The sequence below is a fragment of the Lupinus angustifolius genome, chromosome LG20 (assembly GCF_001865875.1).
Source record: "Lupinus angustifolius cultivar Tanjil chromosome LG20, LupAngTanjil_v1.0, whole genome shotgun sequence".
Classification (NCBI taxonomy): Eukaryota; Viridiplantae; Streptophyta; class Magnoliopsida; order Fabales; family Fabaceae; genus Lupinus; species Lupinus angustifolius.
Genome location: NC_032028.1, coordinates 16626840 through 16648325, shown reverse-complemented (window position 1 = coordinate 16648325; position 21486 = coordinate 16626840). Strand labels below are relative to the sequence as shown.

General features: G+C 32.3%; 2 protein-coding genes across 3 annotated transcripts; one reads left to right on the top strand and one right to left on the bottom strand.

The window, feature by feature from the left end:
* On the bottom strand, positions 1232 to 3096 carry LOC109336206 (U-box domain-containing protein 6). Its single transcript, XM_019572661.1, has 2 exons — positions 2820 to 3096; positions 1232 to 2028 (listed from the first exon to the last, which is right to left on the bottom strand). Exons 1-2 carry the CDS (start codon positions 3032 to 3034, stop codon positions 1233 to 1235), a joined length of 1011 nt encoding a protein of 336 aa, XP_019428206.1. The 5' UTR covers positions 3035 to 3096; the 3' UTR covers position 1232.
* Positions 9258 to 15500, top strand: LOC109336204. Of its 2 annotated transcripts, XM_019572658.1 has the most exons (9): positions 9262 to 10254; positions 11906 to 11961; positions 12073 to 12155; positions 12319 to 12397; positions 13448 to 13558; positions 13960 to 14069; positions 14532 to 14615; positions 14992 to 15029; positions 15119 to 15500. In XM_019572658.1, the coding sequence occupies exons 1-9, from the start codon at positions 9351 to 9353 to the stop codon at positions 15187 to 15189; spliced, it is 1536 nt and encodes a 511-aa protein (XP_019428203.1). In that variant the 5' UTR covers positions 9262 to 9350; the 3' UTR covers positions 15190 to 15500. The 2 variants fall into 2 exon arrangements, with proteins under 2 accessions (XP_019428204.1, XP_019428203.1); XM_019572659.1 differs by lacking the exon at positions 14532 to 14615 and having other exon boundaries at positions 9258 to 10254.

Here is a 21486-nt window from a genome sequence, read left to right as displayed (position 1 = left end):
AAATACAGCACAATCATAATTGTGATGAATTTTAACAAAGAAAGCTAGAGTTTTCATCACTATATATCTTGTTATACTTCCACTATCTCTCCAACCAATAAATGGAAAGCTTGAACCACTTACATAGAATTGGTTCTCATGATTATTTTCTTTTTTAACCTTTGAAATATATATATATATATATATATATATATATATATATATATATATATATATATATATATATATATATATATATATATATATATATTTCAAAGGTTAAAAAAGAAAATAATCATGAGAACCAATTCTATGTAAGTGGTTCAAGCTTTCCATTTATTGGTTGGAGAGATAGTGGAAGTATAACAAGATATATAGTGATGAAAACTCTAGCTTTCTTTGTTAAAATTCATCACAATTATGATTGTGCTGTATTTGTTTCTGTGTTACTGGTTTTTAAGGTAATTCCAAGTTTGCTGTAATAGTGAAACATCAATTATGCATTCAAATCGTTGGGTTTGAATTTTGAACTGCAAATGGAATGGTATAAGCAAACACTAATGAGACCACTTGAAGGAGTATTTGGGCTTTGCCTCTAATGAATGCATGGCCCCTAGAAACAAAATGTGTTTCACAAATTTTAAAATAATCCCAAACCCCACTCTTTTTAAGCCAACAAGACCTAGCCAACAATGTAAGACCTTGCTAGATCTCTAGGATGATTAAAAGATAAAGAGTTTAATTTTTGGGATTTACACTGGTTGGGAGAGACAGTTATGTACCTTGAAAGAAATTAGTTCCTTACCCAATTACCCAAAAGGTAAGGGATATTTTGTGTAGTACAAAAAAGACTACTAAGAATTTTGTCATGCCCTATTACTCGTGAAAGCATGCTTCATTACTCATGTTTCCTAAAATTAATAGCATGTTTGTATTACACTTTGAAACTAATGGTTTGATCCATTGGAGGAGTCTCTTTCAAACAACTTTTTTTGGAAAAACTTCAACTTATGTCATGTTTTACGACTTAAACTATGTTGAAACATTACCCAACTACCATTTAAACACGTAATAACTTTGTTGTTCAGTGGTGGAAGCAGGAATAATTACACTTCGCTATCCTAATGTCTTGGTTAACTTCACTGAGTACTTGTTTTGTTTAAAAAATTACACAAAAGGTTTATGTCAATCAATACATTCATTGTATGATGCATCACTGAATCATGAGTTGAAACCTATCTAGAAAGCACTATTTAATTGAAAGAGATTACATTGAGCTTTGCAATCATTTCCTCCACCAACCTCAACTTAGAATCAGCCATTTTCTCTCCTTCTGCATCAATTTCTTCCATGATCCTCCCTATAAGCTCATGGTTCTTCATTTCTTTATTATGTGTTGACTTACTACAATCACAAGAATCCCTCAGAAGCAACAATAGTTCTCTAGCCATGTTTTTGGATCTCCATGTTCCATCCACACTTAACTGGAGCAACCCTGGCATCACTCCTTCTCTCAAAATCAACCCTCTATACTTTTCTCTACAACTTTTGCATATAAGTAAAAGTATCACCACTGCGTGCTCTTTTCCTAGTAAAGAACCATCTTCAATAGTCTCAACAAGTATCTTGATTGCTCCACCAATACTAGCAGCCTTACAAAGTGCACTCCTTGAAGAAGATACAATACTTTCTAGCAACCCCATTGCTTTCTCAACCAGTGTTGATGATTTGAATGAGTTGTGGATTAGTTCAAGTAAGGAAAGTATAACACCAGAAGAGATAATCAATGGAATAATCTCTTTGAATGTTGTGAGGTTGTGGAGAGTAGCTATAGCATCAAGTTTGGACTCAATAATGTTATTATTGCTATTGACAAATTCAACTAAGAGTTTGACTGCACCAGATGAAGCAAATGCTACCTTGTTTTCCTTACAAGAAGATAGTGTTAGCATGGCTGCTATTGCCAATTCTATAACTCTTTGGCATTGGCAATGAAACAGATTAAACAAAACTGGTAAAACTCCAGACTTCATGATCAGAATCTTATGCCTGAAAATTTTGTTTAAAACTTCACCTAGTAAGAATAGATACAAATATATATAATATGGCATGATATAGATACGTTAATATAAAGGAAAAGTATCCAAGTATCGTACCAAATATTCATATGACAACTGTTTTGAAGTATATGCACTACCTATAATTTCACTAACTTATAAGGAATTACATTCTCCTTTATATTTTACACTAGAAGGAATTTATATATTTTTCCCCTTGTGTTTTATATGTAACTCATTGGAAAAGAATGACAACAACGATTTTCAGTTTTCAAATACGTCTTAAATATATGTCGTACCAATTAAAATATGTCATATCAGTTAAAAAAATTAAATATTTATAACTTTTTTATTTTTGTTTCATTTTAATTGATTCGGTACAAACTTAAGAACATGCTTGAGGAGAAAATATCATTGTATGTACCATTAACCAAGGGCAAACATTGCATTATTATTTATTACCAAGAAGTAAGAATATATTCCTTAGTCCCACTAGCAAAAGAAACCAATCAGGGGTACTAAAAGGTTCAATCTTTTTAATTACTCCGGACAATGTTGTTTTGCATATGATTTATGGATTTCTAACACTATATATAGTTATGAACTTTACATTGAGAATATATCACAGTTAAACTAGTTTTATTTCTTGTAATCATTTTATTATATACTGAAATTGTTCTGTTATATATATGTTCTCTTAGCAGAATAAGTAATCTTGAGAAATGAACTAAGAAGATTGAAAGCAGTTTGCAATGAATATTGAGGGTGAATAAATGAACTAACCTTTCACTGCCATAGGCAAGGCTGAGTAGAGCAGAAAGAGAAGCTTCAATGGCTTCATAACTTTGAGAATGAAGCATGGAAATAAGAGGTTCTATAACTCCACTTTCTACCAATTTGTGCCTTCTCTTACTACTTAATCTACTAAGTTCTATAGCTCCTTCAATTTGTGCTTCTCTATCACCATTCCACAGCTTTTCCTTAACCTCCCTCTCCATTGAAGCTCTCTCTATCTGGCTACTTTCTTTGGATTTTTAAATATATTCTTTGAGATTGAGATTGGTTGCTTGAAGGGTAATGTTATGCTTTTGTGCATTGTTTCAGCTAGAAGCAACATACTATTCTTTAATTTTTAAAATGTTGGTATTGGGAAAAAAAACAATATTGATTCCTAAAATTGAATCTTTAACTTTCCTTATATGCAAGCAAACGCCATCACCTTTTGGTAGGTTACATGTTTTGTGGAAATTTTCTCTGATTTTGTGAGTGGGTTTGCTAGTAGGACCTAGAAAAATAGAGTGACATACTTAATCATTCTCTTTAATAACATTGATAGCGTTTTTTATTTAACAAATTTGGCACTAGTTCACATTGTTTTTCTATCGGCCATAGCAAGCCTTTTTATTTGATTTTCCTCTTAATATTTCAGGATGATGGTGGATATATGAGATAAAAGATACCATCTAAGCTAGTGTTCTTTTGTGGTTATTGGATAGGTTGGACTGGAGGTTCGGCTAAGAGTTCTTCTGGTATTTTGGGTAGAGGTTGATTTGGACCCGTTGGTATAGGTACCTAGAAAAATTCTCCAACGAGCAAGTTATAATGAGTATACTAGTGATAGAAAGCATAAAATATATCTTAGAGTATAAGTAATAAGGAGATAGTGATGAATAGAGATACTTCCTATTGGGGGAGACTCGTCTTTATAGTGGTTGAGATGAATGACGTGGATCTGGAGGATAGTATTGACCTGGTTGACCATTCTGGCTGACCATTCTTTTTCTAAGGGCTCACTGAATACGTCTACTAGTTGATCATGAGTATCAACAAACTCTAATTGCACATGTATCTTTTGAAATCCCCTTATATCTATGTGTTAGGTTAAAGAATACATCATTGCATCTTTTGTGAGGTTGATAACACTAATGTTATCACACTTCAAGGGAATGCAACCTAGGTATGAACAAAAAAAAAAGGGTGCTACTTCTTACTCCCTGTAACAACATAGCCCCCACCTTCACACTCTCACAATATATCCCTTAACCTCTCTCTCATCCTACACCCTTTATCATCAAACAATCTCCTCCAACCAAAAACACACAACCTAAAAAACTCTCTTGCACAGCAACCCAAAAACCATTCAACAACAAATCCAGAAAATCTTCAACCATCAAAACAAATCAAACAAAATCCAAGCGAAAGGGATATCGAGAACAAAAAGCAACCCTTTAATTATTTGATTTACTTGCATACTCTCATTGCTTAAATACCCATCACTTAGTACACATGGCACACGTAACTAGCTGTTGTATCTAGAGTACTAGTTCTCTTGCATATACAAGAGTTAGAGCAAGAAAGATAACTAAGGATGTTGAGGTTCATCAAGAGCAAGGTAAATACTCTACTAAGGATTACCAGGACCAACCATCATCACCATTGTTTGCTTTAGATGAACTGAAAAAGTGGTCCTTGTACACAGCCATTATAGTCAAGTTCATAGCAACACTACTCTTCCTTTACATTACCATGTTGACCATTATTGGGTATAATAGCCGGACCAATACAAACAAGAGTAGTATTGAATGTATGGAGTTGGTGTTTTGGGTATTGCTTGGTCCTTTGGGCTATTTGTGGGATACAAGATATCACTAATAAGGGTGTTCTTGTACATAGTAGCACAAAGTGTTAGTGCTATCAGAGGAGCTGGACTAGCCAAGGGGTTCCAAAAAAATCATGCTTTCATAGGTATGGTTGTGGTGCCAACTTTGTTCATTCTGGCTACAACGAAGCCTAATCTTCCGCCAGTGCAGGTAAGTATACATTCACTTCTCATTATATTAGTTTTTGTATTTTATTTAACATATATAATAAGTAATAAAAAAACTAAAAAAAAAAACAAAGAAGAATACAGTAGCTAGAAAGGAAATGGTTTTCATTACTAAAATAAAAGAAACTAAACAATGAAACTTATCTATGGTTAATAAGTAGACATGGATATCAGTGTGCAGTGCTTATAAAAGATATATTTAACATTTGGTTATTTAAAAAATGTTAATTTAATTGGTTAGTTTTCTTTATGAGTCATCAAGTTATATTGAGGATGATGTGTATACCTAGTGCAACGTTTTTTTTGGCAAATATAAATGTGGACTATTTTTTATGCAATAAATAATTAATAATTTTTTTTTACTTTATGTTAGATTAATAAGCCACTATAATAAAATTATTTGGTTTCAAATATAAATATATATATATATATTTACATGATAATCTTTATTATAATTCTTTTTTGGGATTAATCAAATGGTGGAGACAGGTCGTGTTAACACTTTTTGTTCTCATATCATTCTTGAACGGTCGCGTTACGATGTTTCTTTTCATTAAATTAATTCTTATATTAATAATAAAAACCAAAAAATCTATTATAATTATTTTCAAACTTTTTTAATGGGATATGATGCGGACATTAATTTATGTTGTTTCACCCTTTCTAAGGAGTTAATTATTTTACGAACAAACTATTTTAAAATAAAGAACTATGTAGCCTTGATTCTCTGATCAATGTTCATCTTGTCAAGCACAATAATAAAAAATAAATAAGTTTGTTTCTTTTGATAATTAATTAAATAACCAAATAAATTTAAAAAATATTTTATTTTACACATTTTAATTTTAAATAAATTAAGAGTATTTAAATCATACAATTGGCAAGGGTACCTTTAATTACGGGCGGACGAGATGCTAATACATTCCTCGATCCATAATCGACTCCCAAACCTAGATATCAAATTTTAAAACCCAATGTTATTGGGCTAAAATATATTTCTACATTTTTAACCATAAAATGTAGTGACGACTCTAAGAGGTCGCGTAGCAAAAAATTGGGGCGCGACACTATGTACTCTACCTCCACAATACTCCAAGCAACACAAGTTACATGACCAGAAGATTAATACATTTCCTAGAATTTGACATGTTCCAATAGTACTCTTCCTCTATGTTTTGCATATAGTAAAATCTGAATTCGAGTATCCAACCAAATCAATATACCTCTCTTAGGATATCATAGTCTTACATCAATTGTTCATTTTAGATATTTCATAATTAGTTTTATAACAATTAGATGTAACTCTTTAGGTTTTTGACTAGTATTTAGCATATAGACATATATTAAACATTATATCCAAATAAAAAATTATATTTTTATTTAAAATAAACTCATACATAAAATTGTGTAAAAATTCATATATAAAAATAAATTATTATAGGAGAAAATGAGTTATGAGTAGCAAACTTTTGTTTAAGTAACTCTTACTCCTATTAAATAATGTCTTGAATTTATATATTGGGATGTAAAAATTTATTATGTATCACACCTTATTGTAAATATTATCAATTCAAACATGATTATATGCCATAAAAAATATATGATCTAGACAAAAAAAGAAGATAAGTACTTAATACAAAGAAGATAAGTAATTAATACAAATAACTAAAATAAATAATGGATCGCATGGGAATTTTCTCCAGTATTAAAGAGTCCAGTACCTAAAGAGATTAAGACATGTGGCAAAAAAATTATTTCAACGGTTATAATTACATGTTATTTTATAATAATAAATAAATAAATATTAAAAAAAATCATTATCATATTCCATTACTAGTCTCTCTTGTACTGGAGAGGAGTTGAACTCTAATGGATCGTCCATGATCAATTAGTATTATTTTTTTACAACTATCAATGTTCAATTATTGAAGTCTATTAAAAATTAATATTGGTTAGAAGAGACCCCTGAGAAAAAATATAATTTTTTTTTAACATGTAGTAGAGATTAGAGCTGCCAAAATGGGTTGGGCCGGTCAGGCCGGTCCGTCAAAACCCAAAAATTTATAGGGCTTCTGTATCATTTTAGATATTTTTTTATTGAATTCGGACTATTTTAAATCCGGGCTCGGGCCGGGCTTACCCGGACGGGTTCGAGCTACCCGTTTTACTTATTTGTTTTAATATTTTTTGGGACTTTTGGCTTGATAATAAGCATTAAATGAAAATTTACAAAACAAATTATAATAAAAAATAGATAATAAGTATTATGTTATTGTGTATTTAAGTATTAACTCATAATCAAGTTAGTAAATCACTATTAACATTAAAACATCTTTGATGGATAATTTATCATATATAACATTTTTAACCTTACAACAAGAAAGTTATATCTTGTAGAATTTAATTGTAAGAAATCTGGTTACAGGTGGATCAACATGCCAAAGTTTAACATAATTCATGCCATAAACGTTCCATGGGAAGATGATGGAAAAACAATAACAATTGGCATAACAAATATGTTTGGTTGATTGGCCTAACAAATATGTTAAAAAAGCTATATGTTAATATCAAATTATACATATTTTTTTAAATAGAATAAATATATTAATTTTTTTTGAAAAAAACATTTTTCATTTTATGCGGGTCGGCCTGCCACAACCCGTAACCCGCTTAGGATGAGTTTGGGCTATAATTGAATATGCATATATTGTATCCGGGCTTTTTAGTCCGACCCGCTTTAGCCCGAACCCGATGTGGGCTAGCTCGAACTTGTCATGGTAGCCCGTTTTGACACCTCTAGTAGAGATGTTCACGATTGGTTTGAATCAATATTTAGGTAAAAAACCATCTAATTCTAATTTGTGGTATAATTGTTTATATTAAGACATATAATCTAATTTGATCCAGCTATTATATGTGGTTTAAACAAACAAACAACTATTGTATAAATTTAAAATGTACTATACTAATGATCACAATATAATTAGGGTCACCACAATGATAAATGACATTATATTCTTTAAAATGTTCTCATTAAAAAAACAATTCACCAGTGCTTGTTATTCATTTCTTTGTTCATTACGATTGTATTGTATATCAGACGAAAATAAATCTAACAACTTAATTATATTTATCAATATAAATATCATCTTTACCTTGAAAAACTTTTAACTACATGCGGAAATATATTACTTAGTAAATATATTTTTTTATTCATATCAAATGAATACTACTAAATCTAGTATATGGTTAATTGATTGTTGAATTTATACTCTAACTTCTTTCATAATATTAAACACTTTAACACACAACTTTGTTTTTGCTTATTACTAATATGTCAAATTAATGTGGTTTGATTTGGATCGATCTAGTTCATAGAATTGGATGTAAAAATCAATCTTGATCACTCGAATTTTAAAAAATCAATTCAAAACAACCAAATTACATTCAGTTTTTGCACCTTCAGTTTATTTTGGATCGAGTTTCGATTTATTTTTGGACTGATCTGAATTTGAATATGATGGAGAAGAGATGTGAGAGAAAAATATAGTTAATATAATATAACTTTAGATGTAGAGATACAAAAACTCAACCTGCATACAATCTAGTCCGTCTATCTTCACAACTTGGACTACTATTGAATATGCATAAATTGTATGTGGACTTTTTAGTCTGACCCGCTTTAGCCCGAACCCGATGTGGGCTAGTTCGAACTTGTCTGGGTAGCCCATTTTGAGACCTCTAGTAGAGATGTTCACGGTTGGTTTGGATCAATATTTAGATAAAAAAAACATCTAATTCTAATTTGTGGTATAATTGTTTATATTAAGACATATAATATAATCTGATCCAACTATTATATGTGGCTTAAACAACAAATAACTATTGTATAAATTTAAAATGTACTATACTAATGATGACAATATAATTAGGGACACCACACTGATTAATTGCATTATATTCTTTAAAATGTTCTCATTAAAAAAACAATTCACCCGCGCTTGTTATTCATTACGATTGTATTGTATATAAGAAGAAAATAAATCTAACAACTTAATTATATTTATCAAAATAAATATCATATTTATAGTCAAATTAATGTGGTTTGATTTGGATCGAATCTAGTTATAGCATTGGATCTAAAAACCAATCCTGATCACTCGAATTTTAAAAAATCAATTCAAAACAACCAAATTACAATCAATTTTTGCAAGTTATGTTTATTTTGGATCGAATTTCAATTTATTTTTGAACTAGTATGAATTTGAACATGATAGAGAAAAGATATGACATCAAAATATAGTTAATATAATATAACTTTAGCCGTATAAATAGAAAAACCCAACCCACATACAATCTAGTCCGTCTATCTTCACAACTTGGGCAGCCTTTCTTTCTTCATTTCTTGTTGTTACTTTAGTTTGAGACAGTCGCATTCCATCTTCCATTCATTTCTCTCTCTCTCTCTCTCACGCACACACACGTACATGGCCAAATCAATTTCTCTAACTTATCACCTTTCCAGACTCATATCTTGTTCTTCTTCAACAACAACAATAACAACACTCACATTCCTCTCTCAATCTCAATTCCATTTTCCTTCTAGAACCTTCTCTTTCAGACCTCTCTCCACCACTACCACTCCATACCCTCTCCAATACGACTTAATTATTAATCGCCCTCCTCCCCAAACACCTCGCCCACCACCTGTTCGATCAAATTCCTCTAACAACAATGCCCTCTCTGAACCCGATGAACCGGAGCTTAGACTAGACAGCTGGGTGGACCGAAAACTCGCTGAACCGGGTTCCCAACTTGAAAAGGGAAAGAGGAAGTATTACAACAAAAGGAGGAAGAGGATGTACGGTGGTTCTGACTCTGATGAAGATGGTAACAGGAGAATGGATGATGAGATGATTGAGCTGAAACCTGAAGTTGTAGAGTTTCCTACACTGCATAAGAGAGAAGAGGAATTGCATTTCTACGACGCATTTAGTTATCCGTGGGAGAAGGATAAGCATTACAAGATGGTGTATCAGTTGGAGAAGAAGTATTTTCCGGACCAGTGTCTCGATAAGGCATTTTTGCAACCAGGGGAGAAGCAAAAACAATCAAATTTAAATGATATTGAAAATAAGGCCAAGAAGGAGGAGGAGGATAAGAAGTTGGTTTTTTTTGAGGGAGAGAAAGAAAAGAGTGATAAAGATGTTAGTGAGAAGAAGGTGGAGGATTTTTTTAAGGGTTTGAAGAAGAAGATTAATAATGATTCAGTTGTTGGTGATGGGAATGTGAATGGAGTAGGAGAGCCATTTTTTTCATCAAGGAGGACTGGTCTTCCTCCTGTTTGGGATACTCCACATGGCACTGTGCTGTTGATTAACAAACCCAAAGGTTAGTTTGAGAAATAGGAAATAGTTGTTTAATACAATGCTAGTTTTAGAAGAAAAAAAACTATCACTTCTTAAGTGTGTGTTTTGTAAGGCCATGAGATAGCTTATATAATAGTAATCTATTTGTTTGTGTTTGATAAAGGGGGGCTTATTTAATAAGTTACTTGGTTGTTTTGTAAGTGGGCTTATTTAATAAGCTACTAGCTTATAAGCCTTTATTTGATAAGCTACTTGAGATATATGGGCTTATTTATTTTACACCTTTAAGCTAGTTTATGAGCTAATTTATCAAACAGTTTCTGATTCAATCAGCTAGCTTATCGTCTCCTACTTTTCCGCTCCTGGCTTACAAGCTTTCATTTACCATATAAGCTCACGGATAGCTAATAAGATAGTTAGTCTCAATTAGCTGGTAAGTTAGTTTCTAACAAATTAAATTATAATGTATTACATATCTAATAACTTAATATCTTTTTTTAACCAATTATAGTCTTTGGCATAGGGGGTGACACAAATTGTGGTGCAGATGATGTTAGCCTGTTGGTCCACATAGGACTGTGCTATTGGTTAACAAACCCAAACATTTGTTTGATAAGGCCAATTACACCATTATCCATATGGGGTAATATAATCTGTTTCAGAATTTGTTGCTAAGTTGATTGGCTAAATTTATGTTATACTCTATCCTATATAAAGTAACTTCATTTTTTTGGCAATAATTGCAATCTTAGACTCTTGATACAGGAAGTGGCATACATTGTGTGAGATAATGTTATCATGTTAGGTACAATGCTAATTTGAGATAAAAAAACTATCATTTGTTTACTGCTCATGATTAGCTAGCCCCCTCTTTGAATGAAAAGATAGCCGGACTAATGGCTTTAGGGGGAACTTTCTGCACAACTTTAAAACCTGTATTGTTGCATGAAGTTGAATATTGGATGGTAAAGCCTATAAGAGAATATTAATAAGCTCTGTAGCATCTTTACAGAAGCACAGAATCGAAAGAGCTCTGGTGAGAAGCAGCAGCCTGGTTGGATGAAAGAGTGAGTGAGTTAGTTAGTTAGTTAGCCAATCAGGAATAAGGTGTAGGATGTACAAATAGCTGAATTGTATCTGCTTCAATCAGAGAAGATTGATGTGGAATTTCGGGTTTAAGGTGAGATTCTACTCTCTTTTCTACAATAGGTGTCACATTCTCTGTTTCTTTACTCTTTAATACAACCATTCATAACCTTATATTTTCTAGTTGGTCCACTTATCCAACACAATATTCTCATCCATTTGACTATGCTAACAATGAGCTTATTCATTCTGCTACAACTATTTTTAACTCACCCTTATTGGTCATATCATAGAGATACCAAGAAAAACTATAGGTGAAACTATTAATTAAGGTCTAGATTTAAATGGTTTGTCTATAGAGATGTGTTATGATAGGTCTTTACTGTGTTGTTTGATCCATATATTCAACCTTACTTAGTGGGAAAGGCTTGATTGTCATTGTCACCATCTTTATTTATTTATTTGGTATATATTGCTGCAATTACTGAAGTTGTAAAATATGAAAATTATGTTCTTGAATATTGTAAATTTGCAATGCTTGAAATGTCAAGGTTTTTCTATTTATCGATGATGTATATTTATGGCAGGTTGGACTTCATTCACAGTTTGTGGAAAGCTGCGTCGCCTAGTCAAAGTGAAAAAGGTTCTTTTCCACTGAAACAGAGCATCTTTATTTAAATTTACTCCTTCTCCATTTAGACTTGATTTTTCTGAACTTTTTTGTTGTTGTGTGGTTGGGAATTCAATTTTGCAGGTAGGCCATGCTGGAACTCTTGACCCAATGGCTACTGGTTTATTGATTGTTTGTGTTGGCAAAGCAACAAAACTGGTAGACAGGTGATTATGATTAATAGAGATTTATTTCCATTTGAGTAACAAGAATTGTGTCTGATTTACAATATTTTATCTGAGTATTTTGTCTGATTAATCAAGGGATGATTAAGGGTTAAAATATTTTATCTGAGTATTTTTTATGAATACTTGAACTTTTCTGCTTCAGATATCAAGGGATGATTAAGGGTTATAGTGGGGTTTTCCGCTTAGGGGAGGCTACTTCAACATGGGATGCCGATTCACCAGTGAGTTAATCACTTAGTCTGTTTTTATTTTCATGTTTAAGTTTATGAACCGTCAAAACAATTGTACTTTTGGTCATCAATTCATAGATCATAATTCACATACAAATAAGCATGAGGATATATTCTGCATTTAGCACAGTAGTGATTTTTATCTGTTGTCATGTATATATAGAATGTGTATATAATAAATCAATAAGTTTGTTAGAGAGCAACTCCCCTCTGATCTAAATGAACTTGTTTTTTCTTTGAACGTAAAGAGCTTATCTTTATTTTTTGAGATTGGATGCAGAGTTGTCAGAATAATTCTTGGAAGTGGACGAGAAATCGAATCAGTCCCAGATATTAAGCTAAATAAGTAACTTTTGTCCATGTAGTAATACCCTCAAATAGGAGAACCAAGAAACTTGCTGTATAAGTTTCTGGATATACTGAAGCATTGTCTCTCATTTGTCGAAATTGTTTTAGTAATACGTTAAAAAAGCATTCAACCTAGAAACCTCAAAGAACCACTCAACTTAGAGTGTTTAATTGTTAGGTGAGGGATAGAGAATGAATTTTATATCTTCAAGTTGCTCTCTTACATGAAAGCAGTCTTTTAACAAGGTACAGACCTCTCATCAATTTGTGCTGAAACCCTGAAAAATCAGAGGATATTTTCAACTCTAATAAGCGTAAAGATAGCAATGGTTCAACTCTAATCTTTTCATTAAGGAAGAATTATGGTAAAATATTGAACAATGATGAAGACCAGAGAATGTTTATGTCTATATCTATGTTTGGACAGAGCATACAGCTTTATACTGTAATTATATTTGGGGCTTAAACAATGTTCAACATAATGAAAATGGTATATTAAGAGTATTTTAGATCATTATATTAGGTATTAATGGAAATGAAGAATATTAATTCATGCTTGGATTGACGTACGAAACTATGGGTGGTCTTTGTAAATCATGAAAAACAGTACTACTAAACTCACAATTAATATAGCAATCATATCTAGATTATAGGTGTAAAATTTTTTCACTCACCAACAAGCATGATATGTAGGTCATTCAACGTGAGCCATGGGAGCACATCAAAGATGAGGACATAAAGAAAAATGCTTCATCCTTTTGTGGGGAGATTTGGCAAGTTCCTCCAATGTTCTCTGCTATTAAAGTAAGACTTTTTATGATTGTTGAAACATGTGATCTCCAAACTTTCATAATTTCTGTATGTATTGAGATTGAATGAGGGGCTGAAGTGTGCTCTATCTTATCCACAACCTAAATATTTTAGGTATTAAATTTATAACAGTATGCAAAATTTTGTGTAATAAGGCGGCTTCATTGGTTAAATATTTAAGATATTAAAATTGTAACTTTAGCTATTATTCGTAACAATTTTTCACCTTTAACCATTTTATCTTGTTTAGACTTTCAAAAGATGCATGGATCAGATGATGCCATTGTTTTCTATCATAAATAAACCATGTCTTTTCCTTTTGAAACACTATATATGATGATGATATTTTAGGCAACTTGTTTGGTTCCTTACAAGTCATCACTGCTTTACGTTAGGTTGGAGGTGAAAAGATGTACGAGAAAGCAAGGAGAGGAGAAAGCATTGAACTCTCACCAAGACGGATTTCAATTTTCCAGTTTGACATAGAGCGTAGCTTGGATGACAGGTAAATGTCAGAACCCTCCCTTGTCTAAACCCCTTGAACCAAGACCTAGGTTCTCCATTAATAAAATTTTAAATCAACCATCTTGCACTTAATTAATGGCCCAACCCATTGCTAGTTATAATTTAATCAAGAAGCCAGAATCAATGCTATCATTAGCATTGTTGAAATCCATTTTTAGTACAAATCCTCAACCCTTTCCTCTTCCGAAGTCCTTAATTACTTCATTACCCACAAGCACGGCACCAAGAATCTCTCTGCCAGGTGCCAATCACAAAAAAGTGTCCAAGTGGTAGAAACTCCTCAAGGTGGTAGGGCATAACCTGCATCTGAAAAGTAGGAAAAAGTTTATAGTACATGGCATTGGAATCGTAGCTACTCTAGAGGGAGCTTTCCCTTTTGAGTTGTCACCCAAGTTATACTTATTTTTTTCCTCATTAAGTTGTGTTTATGTTGTTTTTCCAGACAAAATTTGATTTTTCGGGTGACATGTTCTAAAGGGACATATATTCGGTCACTCTGTGCAGATTTTGGGAAGGCTCTTGGAAGGTATTAGCTAATTGCTCCTTAATTTAAAAAAATTGCTGTGCTGATTTTTTTTCTTTTGTATTCCATTTAAATTAATAATTGATAGATGTAAAAGAGGTTATGACTTATGAAAGAAAACTAAAGTGACAAAATGGAAAAACATTGTCATTCTCACATTATAATAATTTCCCTGTCATTACTTTAATTATTATTAGTTAATGGTTTGACACTTTCTTTCTAGTGTTGAGTTTAGTACAAGTTGCACCCATCAAAGTGGGGAATGTACTTGTGTTTTAATTTGTATAAGGTTTGCAAGATAGCAGGACATGTGAAAATAAAATATTCTCAAACTCCAAAATTGAGTTCCTAAAGTTCATTTTTCACTGTAATTTTTCAGCTGCTCCCATCTTACTGCTCTTAGAAGAGATTCAATTGGTAGGTGGCCTTAGCCCTTGACTTTCACAATTGATTATTGTCTTATTATGTGTGTAAACTGTTATTAAATTCCGCATGATCCTCTTCAGGGCAATATTTAGCTGATGATGCATGGGAATTTCAAGAGCTGGAAGAAGCTATCACCAAAAGTTATGTCTAACTGCTTTGTTAGCCCATCCTATGTTATGGAACCAAGGTTTTGAATTACCATTGCAATTATGTTGTGTTTATCACAATTGTAGATTATCATGGGAAAACATAACCACTGTGGTCATAATTATGGGTTATATTCTTAATGCAGTTGTAGAGGCTACCAAACTACAACCTTGCAACCCTAATTATGATCACCTTGATTTGAATGTTTTTTTAATATGTGCACACTGATTTATAAACCGATTTTCAAGCATGTATTTCTTTGTAGAGTTTATTTATTCTTTTTTAATTTGCAGGTTTTGATGTTCTTTCTTTTTCCTTTTTTTTCCTTCTGGTTGATAAGTGCATCTTGCATTATTTTGTAGTTAACTAATGCGAATTCTGATAGTTAAAGGATGTTGAAAATTAGTTGATTTCTGTAGTTTATTTTTATCAGTCATGTTAAATTGCTTCAAGTGAATAACATGTTGGAGAAGACTCGAATGATTAGTTTATTATGACCTTCTTTTGTTATAATGTTTATTATAATCCAATCCAAATTTGTAAAGGAGTTTTTTTATCTTTGCCAAGTAATGCATTTAAGTTATAATTTCACGTTGTGAATCTTGCCAGAGACCTTTTCAAATCATTATTTTCATTTTCTAAATACATGTATTTTCACAGGGTAATATAACAACTTTCTTATATGCACAATGATATGTGGAATTTGCATAAATGAGTTCAAATGTTTCATTTTGAAAATTTAGTTTATTTATAAACTCAATTGTCATTTTCTCATGCAAGGCAGTTAATCATTTTTTATCAACATTGATTTTGTCAAGTTTCTCAATTTCTTCTTGCAATTCAAGATATGCACTATAAAGTTGATAAGTAGGGGAGTAATTGGATTCACTTTTTGTAACTTAATTATCATTTTGTTTTTTAACCCATTGAGTCATAAGGTATAAATTTGCACTTTCTTTATCTTTTGATCTACTAGGGCAATTTTCTTCTTCATCTCCTCACACCATGTAAGATATTTCACCTCCTTTGTCCTAGTTTGTTTTGGGAGCATATTTCATGTCTCATAATTAGTGTCACTCTATGTGCTATAAGTTATAAATAGTCAGAAAAATACTTAAAAATTAAATTTTAATTTTAATTTTTTTTTAATCAATCAGACGGTCATGGCACATTGAGTGACACTAAGTATGGAACAACAGATGTCTACCAGTTTGTTTTAGGTTTCATGTCTTTCTCATTCATTTTAAGCTAATCAAGACAAGTGAACTTAATGTGTCATTGCTTTCTACATTCATAGCATATAACCTTGTCTAGAGAAGTATTCGTGTTCCTCTTAATTGGATATCTTTTTGCTTGTCCTTGAAACTTTATAAAATCATGTTTCTTCTTTGAAAAAATTTCAAATTTCTTATGAGTAGTCTTGTGTTGTCTTCATCAAATTTAGATAAATCAGAGTTATCTGTGTCTTGTTGCTCTTTAACATTTCAAAATCTTAGTAATGTTATTTTGAGAGCAATGTCTTTTCTTCTAGACGTTTCTAAATGGAGATGTCAAGTTATATTTAATGTTCCTTTAGCTTCTAATATAGCAATTGACATAGTAGACAGTTTCTAAATGAAGTGTAAGATATCAAGTTATATTTCATGTTCCTTTAGGTTCTAATATAACAATTAACGTTTTCAAATCTTAATGATGTTATTTTGAGAGCTATGTCTTTCCTTCTTTTAGATGGTTTCTAAATGAAGTGTAAGATGAAGTTCTATTTCATGTTCCTTTAGCTTCAAATATAGCAATTGACATAGTAGAAAGATCATTTGCTTCCATAATAGCAATTACTTTGGGTTGTACAAAACATTTCAATACCTTGTTAGTCAATTCAATATTACTAAGAATTTTACCTAAACTAATAAAATGAATAACAATATGTGAGAAATGCTTTTGAACATTAGTACAATTTTCATTTGATAAATATAGAGCAAATATAATGTTGTTATCATATCTTGTAACAATTATAAATGATACAAAATAATACTTATCAGCTAAGTCACGACCATGTCACTCTCTTTAAGACGTTTTCTGACACTACCCAAGACATACAAACATACTATCAATCATGTCGTCCCCACGATAAAATAACTCATATCTCTGTTATCAGATTCTTACTGCATAAGAATTGATCTCGAATACACCCAACACAATATGACTACTAGGACTAATTCTCGAAATTCCCATAATATGGCTACCAGTATCAATTCTTGAAATTCTCACAACATAGATACCCGTGCCAACTCTTTTCCCACAATCTGACTACTAGTGTCAGTTCTAGAAATGCCCACAATATGACTGCTCGTGCCAATTTTTTTCCCTCAATACTGACTATTAGTGTCAGTTCTCGAAATTCTCACAATTTGGTTACATGTGCCAATTCTTCTAATTTGGTTTGAGGGAAAAATAAAAAAGTTGAATGAAAGCGCATTCAACTTGGGGAAAGTTATAATGAGAGGAGAAGACCTCTGTTTATAACATGTGATTTTTTCCAAGTTCCTCATCTCTCCAATGTGGAACTTGAGAGTCGTTTTTTTTTTTCAAAACTCTTCTATGTGCGACTTGAGAGTTTTTTAGATTTCACACCCAAAAGTTCCCACTAATGGCTTCCAATAAACCATATTCCAACAATCCCCCACTTGAAATTAAAAAAACGATTTATGAGAATTTTTGTGGTCCAATAAGATTGTGCATAAACAAAGATGTCATGCGACTCGAACCTTTGCATAGTGAATAAGATCCAGATTTTACTAGAGTGACTAGTAGTCCTGAACTCTATCTCCGACATCAAACCACATAACAACCTTTTGAAAGGTGTATTCTGTAAAGTTCGTGTGTTAAAGGTCATTCACGTCTATCCCAATATAGTAAATGATCTAGAAATTTATGCCCCAAAATTTCATAGGAAGCAACCCGCACTTCCACATTCACATAGGTGAGTCTATCAAAAGTACTTCTGTAGTCTAGGTACTCCACTCCAATTGGAGTATAGATCTCATTTAGAGTTTAACTCATCCTTATATATACTACATGAATCATGCTTCTCATAATTTTTATAGCATGTAAATTCTCATATCACTTCATAACTTGTTATTACCCATTGAACCTATTTCTTGAGAACTCTAGTTAGTTAGGTCGAATTACCATTATGAGTGATCCTCGTTCTAAGGGCAATAGTTCCATACGCTTAGAAGTATTATGGACTTTCTTTCTAGTTAGTCCTTTCATCAAAAGGATCTACTAAGTTATTCTCAGTGTGTACATGATCTATTCTAACATATCCTATAGAGAGTTAGGTGTTGTGCTTACTACACATTTGTCATTTCTTACCGTTATAAAAGCGATTCTCAATCTTTGCAATGGTCGTGGTAATATCACAATAGATCAATATAGATGATCTCAGTTTTTCCCATAGGGGAATCTCTGCAAGTAAACTTTTTAGCCAACTTGCTTCTTCACTAGGTGTTGTTAGTGCTATCATCTCAACTTCCATAATGGATTGAGCCAAAATAGTCTGTTTCTTGTTAGACTGTGGATAGTCCATCTCATCATTTATGGTTTATTGTCACAAATCAGCGTACAAAGAAGTCAAAACTTCTTGAAGAGTTGATGGATTCTCCTCCAATATATAGACCATATAATCAAGTCTATACTCTCTTGTAGTTGCTCTCTTACTTCTTCTAGGTTCTATTTCAAACATTTCATTTTTATCACTATTCCTCAATTTAAAAAGGAATTTCTTTTCATTGAAGTCAACATCATTAGACTCAATGATCACTTTTGCATTAAGGTCATAAAATATGTACGTCTTGTTGTTTACAACATACCCAATGAATATACATTCATAGGCTTTGTGAATTTAACTCTCTAGGGGCATACCTTTATAAATGCTTTCATGAGCAGTTCGCTATATCTCATTGGACTGAGACTATACTGATTTATCATCAATTATTTCATACCTAAGGTAGCAGTTAACAACATATTTTTTAATCACAACTTCCTCAATATCATATTTGTTTTCTTTAAGTGCATACCAAATTAATTTGGAAGACTCGTATGGGCTGTACTAATCATAGAGATCATATGACAACCCATTTAGAATGAAGTTCTTACACAAGTAATCACTTTCATTTCAGAGAGCTATTTCAATAACCAATTTATTCCTTTCCTCTGTTTCAGCTTTTTCCGACGCCACTGGCCGGTTTTCAGAATGTGAGCAACTTTTCTCATAGTGAGAAAAAATTTCATCTTATATTGCCACCGTTTGAAATTTGTCCTATCAAACCGAGATGGTTTGTTCAGGTCAAAACTGTCCGGTCTAGTAATATTATCTATGAATACCATTGTAGTAGAAACGTCTTAAAATTGTTATTACCATAGTTTGCAACAATTACAAATGACACGGAATAATACTTATTGGTCGAGTCACGACCAAATCAATCTCTTTAAGACATTTCGTGGCACTGCCCAAAATGTGCAAGTAAACTATCAACCACACCGTCCCCAGGATAAAACAGTCCATATCTCTGTTATCAAATTCTCACTACAATGTAAGAACCAATCTCGAATACACCCACCACAATATGGCTACCAGCATCAATTCTCGAAATTCTCACAATATGGGTACTAGTGCCAATTCTCGAAATTCCCACAATATGGCTACCGATATCAATTCTTTTTCCACAATCTGACTACCAGTGTCAGTTCTTGAAATGCCCACAAATGGCTACTCGTGCCAATTCTTTTCCCACAATAATGACTATCGGTGTTAGTTCCCGAAATTCCCACAATTTGGTTGCGTATGCCAATTCTTAGTGTCACGGAAAGAAAGAGGGAGAAGTTTTTGGGAAATGCGTCGACGAAAAATATGAGGGAAAAATAAAAAGTTGAATGAAAGCGCATTCAACTTGAGGCGAGTTATAATGAGGGAAGAAAACCTCTATTTATAACATGTGATTTTTTTCCAAGTTCCTCATCTCTTCGGTGTGGAACTTGGGAGTTGTTTTTTTCAAAACTCTTCTACGTGGGACTTGGAAGGTTTTTAGATTTCATACCCAAAAGTTTCACTAATAACTTTCAACAAACTATGTTCCAACATATAGTGATACATTAATGTGTGCATTATAAGGCCCTTTACTTTACTAGTAACTTCATGAAAATATGTAATATGGAAAAATCATCTCTAACTACAAAGTTAGAAAATTTTACTACATCTAAATATAAGAAGAGAACAAATACACTCTCTCTTAATTATTGAGAATATTCTTTCTCTACATATAAAATAAAAGAAACACTCAAAATACAAGGTATTATACATTGACAATGATCAATGCTTGAGAAATTATAGGATACTTTTTATAAAAAAACAAAGTCATCTATTTATAGATAATCTTGAAAGCATTTATTGGCTTGGATTGTTGGAATTTCTGACAATTTATGGGTCACAAATATAATTATGTAGTTGTGTTATGGCCATTATGTAATTAGCCAAAATATAAAATGATCTTCAATAATTAATTTGGTGGCTAATGGCATATGTATCATGAAATAATAATAAGTGTAGATACCTTCAGGCAATTTCTGATTTGATGAAGGGACTGAATCAGAATTATTGCAACTAAAGTAGTAACCACTATGGGGTTACTTTTATGGGTTATGGTCCCTATTTGTAGAGCAACAGGTTTTCAGGTGTAAAGGTTAAGGAGAATAAGGTAGGATGAGAATAGTGTTATCCAGGATAGGATAACACTATCCACCCATCCATAAGGCTCATAAGGTATAAGGATGAGGTTTTTCCTCATAACCTAAGGCTAAGGCAAAATATACTCTCCCTAAGGCACACTCAAGAAATCTCTCTCATTCCCCTCTAGAGAGGCATAAGGAAAACCGTAAGGCGCTCTATCATATGGAAGATCATCGCACCCTCATACCTTCGAGATTCCGGAAATGGCTCAACAAGGTATGTTCTTCATCTTCACCATGAACTCATTTGGGGTTTCTTCGGTCTGGACCATGGATGTTCCATTCGGGTGTATGTATGGGCATACACATTAGGTTGTGGGAACAAAGCCATGGTCATAAGGACTTCCGCATTCACTCTATGGATTTCGGATGGAGAAGGAATTTCTCCAACAAGTGGTATCAGAGCCACCCCAAATTGATTCATGGGTGAAATTAGGTTTTCATGTTCTTCCCCAAATCTGGTTTGATTTAGGGTTTTTGGTGTTTTGTTTCTGTTATGAATCGATTATGAAAA